The sequence below is a fragment of the Plasmodium cynomolgi genome, chromosome 13, assembly GCF_000321355.1.
Source record: "Plasmodium cynomolgi strain B DNA, chromosome 13, whole genome shotgun sequence".
NCBI lineage: Eukaryota > Apicomplexa > Aconoidasida > Haemosporida > Plasmodiidae > Plasmodium > Plasmodium cynomolgi.
This window is the reverse complement of record NC_020406.1, coordinates 1,723,558-1,730,950: the sequence shown is the minus strand read 5'-3', so window position 1 is coordinate 1,730,950 and position 7,393 is coordinate 1,723,558. Positions and strand designations below refer to the sequence as shown.

General features: G+C 39.0%; 2 protein-coding genes across 2 annotated transcripts; one reads left to right on the top strand and one right to left on the bottom strand.

Annotated features, from left to right (window-relative positions):
• Positions 1–1,246: 1,246 nt before the first annotated feature.
• PCYB_134670 (hypothetical protein) lies at positions 1,247–2,128 on the bottom strand (the record flags this gene model as incomplete). The annotated part of the gene is made up of 2 exons (XM_004224492.1): positions 1,247–1,400; positions 1,443–2,128. The coding sequence occupies 2 exons, from the start codon at positions 2,126–2,128 to the stop codon at positions 1,247–1,249; spliced, it is 840 nt and encodes a 279-aa protein (XP_004224540.1).
• Positions 2,129–4,543: 2,415 nt separating this feature from the next.
• PCYB_134660 (hypothetical protein) lies at positions 4,544–6,584 on the top strand (the record flags this gene model as incomplete). Its single annotated transcript, XM_004224491.1, has 7 exons — positions 4,544–4,805; positions 4,979–5,134; positions 5,270–5,360; positions 5,501–5,579; positions 5,695–5,763; positions 6,025–6,140; positions 6,419–6,584. The coding sequence occupies 7 exons, from the start codon at positions 4,544–4,546 to the stop codon at positions 6,582–6,584; spliced, it is 939 nt and encodes a 312-aa protein (XP_004224539.1).
• Between the last annotated feature and the right edge of the window lie 809 nt (positions 6,585–7,393).

Here is a 7,393-nt window from a genome sequence, read left to right as displayed (position 1 = left end):
TGTTCGTTTAGCTAGCCAGCTAGCTTTTTTTTTTTTTTAAATCCACCTTTATGTAGCTTTTACAACGAGTGTTTTTATGATCATGTAATGAATAAAAACCCAAGCTGTTTGTGTGCGCTTCTTTGCCTTATTTTCCCCTTTCCCCCTTTTTTTTTCTCATTTTTTTTATCCTTGTTACACCATTTTATCCCTTTTTAGGTTAAATGTTAATTTTTCTTTTGACATCGTTTTTTTCCTTTTCGTTGTTTTTAAGATTTAAAATGATTTTCTCATCTTCATCTACTACACCTCATCCTCTTTTTTTTTTTTTTTTTTAATAATTTTAAGAGTACATATTTGGTATTATATTTTTTTTACATTTAACTTCAAAACGATGTAATTATAAATTATACCAAAATAAGTAGCATAATTTGAAAGACAACTACGATTTTTGTCTTATTCGCATTACAACTGCGAAATGGTTCTTTTGTAAAATTTTATGAAGTCCCGTGTACTAAACAGGTCTATCGCCCGCTTAGATGGGTACGCGGTTGCACATTTGATTCCATCATTCGGAATTTATTTATTTATTTATTATTTTTTTCTTTTTTTGCGCGGTTAATTAAAACTCATGCTTAATACGAAACAGAGCTGTCTATGGAAGCACTCATGTGCGGTGAACAACATAGCCACCCCGGTACATAAAAAAATGGGGCACGGGGCGTAATAAGGTCAAGGTAAAATTGGCAAATCATGCAAAAAAAGGAAAAAAATGAAGGTAATAAAATGTGGGCACCAAATTATAAGTAATGAACTAGAAAACCCATTTTTGTAAACATTTTACCGCTGGGGGTACCCTTCCGTCAGCGAAGCACATCGATAAAGTGCAGCGTCACAAATGATGCGCGCGCGCCGATACATATCGACTATGGACTAAAAAGGGTGTGTTGTGCGGTTCTTACAGGGCAATCACATTTCAAATGAAAACGAAACATTAAACGGTGCGAGGATACCACGCACACGGGGGTAAAAAAATAGCGACGTAGAAGAGAGACAACGTCGGGCGGGTGATACCTTTTAATTGCATTGCACTAACTTAATGACGTGGGAATGCCCCAGAACGCCCCGACATATGCAACACGGTGTAAGGCGTTCCACACAGGTAGGAATCCCCCCAAGAAAAAAAAAAAGCTTAATCACATTTAATAGGGCCATATGCTCCTCAAGCGCGCCATGCCCTCTCTAACTCTGGTCCCCCCAAAGTGTGTCACTTAAAAATGTCTCTCAACTCGTTTAGATATTCCAGAATAGAATTTTTATACAGCAGATCTACCTTCAATCCGTTGTACAATTTGTACAATTTGTCAATACAACGTAACGTCAGAATTATGTCCACATTATCGCTTAGCGATTTGGGTTTTCTATGGAAATATCTAGAAACATTAAGCATTATTATTCCCCACAGTCCCCTTAAATTATTACTCTGTAATTTAATGGCTAGACAGAAATACTTGCTGCTTATTTCGAACTGGCTAACGGTGTAGTGCAATTCTGCGCAGGTTAAAATGTAGTACAAATTGGTGGGTAGGTGTAGCAAAATTTCTTCAAAACAGTACAAGGCATAGCTATACAAACAGTTTGTTAAATATATTTCTGCCAATTCATGCCATGCTTCTATGTCCACTGGGAACTCCTTTAAGTGGTCATTTATTAACTGTACAACTTGATTTATATCATTTTCTGTTGTTTTTTTTAAACTTACAATTCTTGCTCTTATTAAAATATCGCAAGAATCTTTGCATAAATAATTCTTATAAATATCTAACGCCTCTCTGTTTTTATTTTTTGATTCATATACCATTCCTTTCAGTACATTCAACTTTTTCCCATCCAATTTTCCAAACTTTTCATTCAGCTTATTAAAACACATGTCCACATATTCAGTTAAATTTAATTCAATGGAAGCTTTTAAAATGTGCTCGTAAAGACTCCATTTGAAAAATGAATTCTTCCTTATATTTTTTTTTAGTAATTTCATGCCATAGTAAATTATTAATTCTTGTATATCCTTTTCCAGGGCACTCTGATAGTGCTTTTCCAAAATGTTGTAGTCGTTTTCTCTATAAATTAAAATTTTGCCTTCCTCCATTTTGCATTACACACATGAAGAGGGGGAGATAAAATTTGATAAAAAAAAAAAAATAAATAAAGAAAAAGGAGCAATTGTGGGGAAATTCAAGATGGAGGACAAAAATTATTCGTGCCTTTTGATAGGATGGCGCTACAACCCGTATGAACTTGCCCTAAAGCTGGCTTGCTTCTCCACTTTAATTTTCTCCACATGTACATACATACGTGCGTCCTCTTTTTAGGCTTAGTCTGGATCTTCCTTTACTCGTTATTCTGTTCGTGTTGTCCTGAGCATGATAGTGAAAATAAACTTTGCAGGAATTTTCCTTTCTTTTTTTTTTCCCGACTGGCTACTTTTTATTTTGAAGTGGTGAGCATATAATTTGTTTGCTACTCGCTCACCGTTTTGGGGTCCCCCTTTTATATGTAAAACTTTTGCCAGTGGTCTGCTTCCCCCTCAAAGGAGATCGACAAACAAATTAGCTGCGCGATTTTTTGTTGTTTTCTGCCTTATTCGATTGTTCGATTATTCCATCATTGCATTATAGCATTACTGCATTATTACCCTGTTGCATTGTTACGTTATTGCATACAAAATTATGCCCCTTCTCACGTATAAAAGGGAGGGTATTTTTGTGGCTCCTTTTAGAGTTATCTAATCACCAGAAGGGGATGATACCCACGCATCCTTCTCCTTTCTATACTTGAACAATTCGTTGCAGCTTAATTTTTCCGTTTCGCTATTTTCCTATTTCCTGCACAGAACGGCTCTTTCGTAACTCCTCTGCTCAAAGTATTATGTGTATTATTTTTTGTCGTGCCAACAGTTGTACATAATGCGCGTTTCTCTCCTTTCGTCCTGAAGAATCCTTCCTCCTCCGTTTGCGTTTGTGCCTCTTTCGGGATAATTCTTCACTGAATTGGCGAAGCGAATGATGTACTCTATGGCCAATTCAAACGATACATAATGGAATAAATAGCAAAGCGCTGAGCTTGTCGAATCTTGGCGTGCCTCTTTTTTTTTGGGGACCTTCCCCAGCAAACACATTTATAGTTAAAAAGGGAGGTAGTTATATTATATCGTAACCCCAATAAACCGGTGACTCGGAAATAGTGTTAATATGAAGTTAATATATTTTTATTTTTATTTATTTATTTTTTTTGCAAAAGTTGGGAACCATTTTTATGAATTATACCGTGTAGCATGTTCGCGCTGCTGCCTTTAAATGGATGACTCACCAAAAGGTAAGGGCGCATTTGGCTAAAATTGACTTCGTTTCGTTCCATTTTGCGACGTTTCCAAGAAATCGCATCACGCAGAAAAGGTGCATGTTGTAAAGTACACGCTGCAATGCACACGTTGCATGCCCCGCTCGGTGGGAAAAGCTTATACACATTTATACGCCCATGCTTGTAGCATTTTGTACATATCTAAAACGATTCACTCTTTTGTGCCGGTACTGACAAGTGGTATTTTCCGTTCACCTGGATGGCATCAGGTGGAGTCAATTTATCCTCTTTTATGCTCTTTAAAAATAAAAGGAGAAAGCATTGCCTTTTTATTTTTGCACCCCTCACAATTTCGCTTCAGTTCCTTTTCCCGCGTTGCACGAACAGAAAGAAATTTAATGCATGTAAGGAACAGCGCCATGTAGGAAGAAGTGTGCTTCCTTCCCGTCCATCATACCTTTCGCATCACAGCTACAAATTAAAATTGGCCAGTTCTCAGTATGTCACTTTACTCTCCCCTTTTGACGTGTCGCAAAAATTGACCGCGTTGTGATGAAGTGTTATTTGAAGGGGGGAGGGGAAAAAAGGAAAAACACCGCAATGCTACGATGCTGCAATAAGGCAATATAGCAATGCCTCACAGTGAAGAAAGCCCCCCTTCCCCTGCGGAGCAGCGCTGTGCAGTGCATGGCGCACGCCTCGACTGAGCAAAAGTGAAGAAAATATACCTGACCTTTATGCACAAATGCGAAACGAAATAATTTGAAGATCAAGCGAACGTACCTTGGCTATTCACTAAAAAAATTCATGTGCACAGACTAGTGTCATATATATGCAACATTTTTATGTTCGCCAAAAAAAAAAAAAAAAAAAAATAGTTTTAAAAATAAATTCGCTAAACGTATACTTAAATGTAATCCCTAGTTGCGCTTCCTTTAATGTGTAACTCGTTTTGCAGATTATCCATATGATAGCCATGTTTGTAGCATTCCTTGCAATAAAATCCGTTCTCGCATTTCAATTACACATGCTTTAATGCTTAATCATGTGTGTACATATGTGTGTATAAGGCAACGTCTGTGCATGAATCACCGTTGATTATTTTTACATGTAAGAAAATATTTGCCATACTGAAAATCTACACAAAGCGCAAAAGTTGAGTCTTTTTTTTTTTTTCGTTAAAATTGTCTTGTCAGAATAATCGATGATTTCATCAAGCAAAATAGCATACGAATATGTTAGTTGCACAAAGGGGCGCACCTTTATAGTATACTCAAAGAACTTACCATCGAATGGGAGCACGACATGTAACAGCTCCACGTGCTCTTTACACCGAGATACCAATTCCACTAGCAACCATGAAAAGGCAATCGTGCTTCTTCTGCACGGGTTAAATGGGGGCACTCACCAGTACGAGAAGTTGATGAATTCTTTGGTTCACGTTAACCACGCGTTTATATCGCTAGGTTAGTGCTCCCACCCCTATCGGGCAGCGTGCGACATTCTTGGCGCTACTTCCTCGGCGCGAATATTTTAGCATGACTTTTTAGCATAACTTCCTGTGTGCGCCACCCCCGCGAGCTGCACAGGTTAACTGCTTGTGTCCCTTTCTCACCCTCACCGCTGACCACCCAAACAGACTTCTACGGCCACGGAAATAGCGTCCTTTCGCAGAACCTGAACAAATTTACAGAGCGCTTATACACAGAACAAATTTATGACGTTTTAAGGAACAAAAATATTTTAGATGCAACCTTCATTATTGTCGCCTTTTCCATGGGGTGTATCATAGCTAGTAATTTTTTTTTTTTTCTTCGTGAGCTCTGCCAAGAGGTCACTTCAGTGTATGCAATGTATGAGGATGTGTCTATAAGCATATACGACCTTATTTAAATAATTTCATTTTTTACCACCACCACCCCTAACGTAGCACACCTATCTGCAGAGAATAAAATACACATAAAGAAACTCTGCTTAATCAGTGCGGCGGGACTGGCCAAACCGAGGCACCGATTCTTAATGTAGGGTCATCTCCTTTATGTGTATGCATGTCGGAGTGGCAGCCTATGCATGGGCTAACACGCAGGAACGATTCCCATGAGTTTGCATGCACCCCGTTTATGTACACCCCGCCTGTCCACCTTCTCCCACCCCTTTATAGCTTCCTGCTAAAGTACAACATACGTATTTGCCTGAGACTGGCGAAGAAGTACAGCCATTTGATGATCTCCGAGGACTCGGTAAAGGTTACAAAAAGACTTAAAGCGCTTCCCGCGCGCACCTACAAAAAAGGTCCCATTCCATTCCCATATCCCCCTTAACTAAATGCGCATAATTCTTGTTTAAAAAAATCAGAATGAATATTACAACTTTGAGAATAACGTAGAAGATGCGATGAAACGGTACTCAGTACTCCGAGAAAATGTAAGCGGCACAAAAAGACAAGATAGAGGGATAGAGAAATTTTCCTCTTTTACAAACGTGCAACATCGTACTTGTGAATAATTTCGCACTCCACGTGTTGGCAGTTGGCTCATGCGCATTTATAAGTAGCCATGAGGGGGAGGTCAAACCATGCACGTAAAAATTGGAACCCTTGTGTAATTCCTACTTGCCAAGGAACAATTTTATGTAAATCATTTTTTTTCTTTTTTTTCCTCATCCCCATTTTCCACCTAACTGTAGCATGAAAAGTTCATTGAGACATTTCTAAAGGTACTGACCGGAATAAAAATCCAAGATTCGAAGAAGCACTACTCTGCTTTGTTAAAAACGAACGTGGACATCCTTTTCATCTACGGGTAGGTATCCGAGTGAGCTCCTACACAACGTTCCTTACCCACATGGGAAGTTACATGCGCCTACATCGATATATATGCTGTGTGGGGATCCACTCCCTTCTCAAATGGAAAAAGCAGCATGTGCGTGCGCCCCTCACGCCCATCACTGTTAACAAAATTGCGCCTTTTGCATGTCCATTCGGTAACTTCGATAAAAAGAATAAAAATAGGCATAGCAAAAGAGCCCATTTTTGTTTGCACATGTGTACCCCTTTTTTTTTTTCCCCCCCCATATATAGAAAGGAAGATAAACTGACTCCCTACTCTTACACCGTAAAATTTTTGGAAAAAAAAAAGAAATATGTACAGAATGTGAAAATGATTATTTTACCCGAATGTTGTCACCTCGTTATACATGAGAAGTACGGTGAGTTGATTCAGCACTTGCTCTACTTTTTGCAGTGAACTGCACGGCGGATTGTACGCATTACGCGTATATGCTATATACAGGACTGGCACACAGTTGTGCCGTTTCACTCCAGTGGGGCGTAATGGAAGAACCCAAATGAAACATAGTAGCAAATCGAGACAACCAAAGAACACCTACTTCTGTTTCGTACCCCCGAGGTTTCTCTTCTTTTTTGCAACTTGGTTAAAATAAAGCATGGGTGTCTTTTACTTGTGATGGGTATCAATGCTCCGAGCCATTCTGCGTATCTTGTTTGCTCCTTTTTGCTCAAGTGTGGCAGCTCAACAGGGGCGGTTCCAAAACGTTAAATGGCGAACGGGGCGTTTCTTGGCTCCCCATCAGATTGGAACGATGACCCATTTTAACATTGTCATGTAGGGTGCAGTGGTCATTTGTGGGTGCCCATTTTGTAGTGCCAATCCCGGAGCACCCCTTTGGAGTTCCCATTTCAGCACTTTCCATTTGTGCTCCCCTCCTCAGCCAGGGCTAACTACAAAAGTGCATACTGTCCATGCGTAAAAATGTGCACCTGCCGTGCGCATATAAAATGTGAAAAGTGTGCGGAGGGGAACGAAAAATATGCGTATTTTGTTTTTTCCCATTTTTCCCCATATCGTAAGGCCATCCCTCCCTTAATACATTTTTAAAAATTACATTTTACTCTTTTTTTTTTGTTATTTTTGCCCCTCTTTTTTATCCCCCCTTGGGGATGAACATAAATTAGGACATAAACTTCATGTTTAAAAAAAAAAAAAAAAAATCGCATTTTTTCGTGCGTCTTGCGAAATAGTGAAAAAAAGATTAA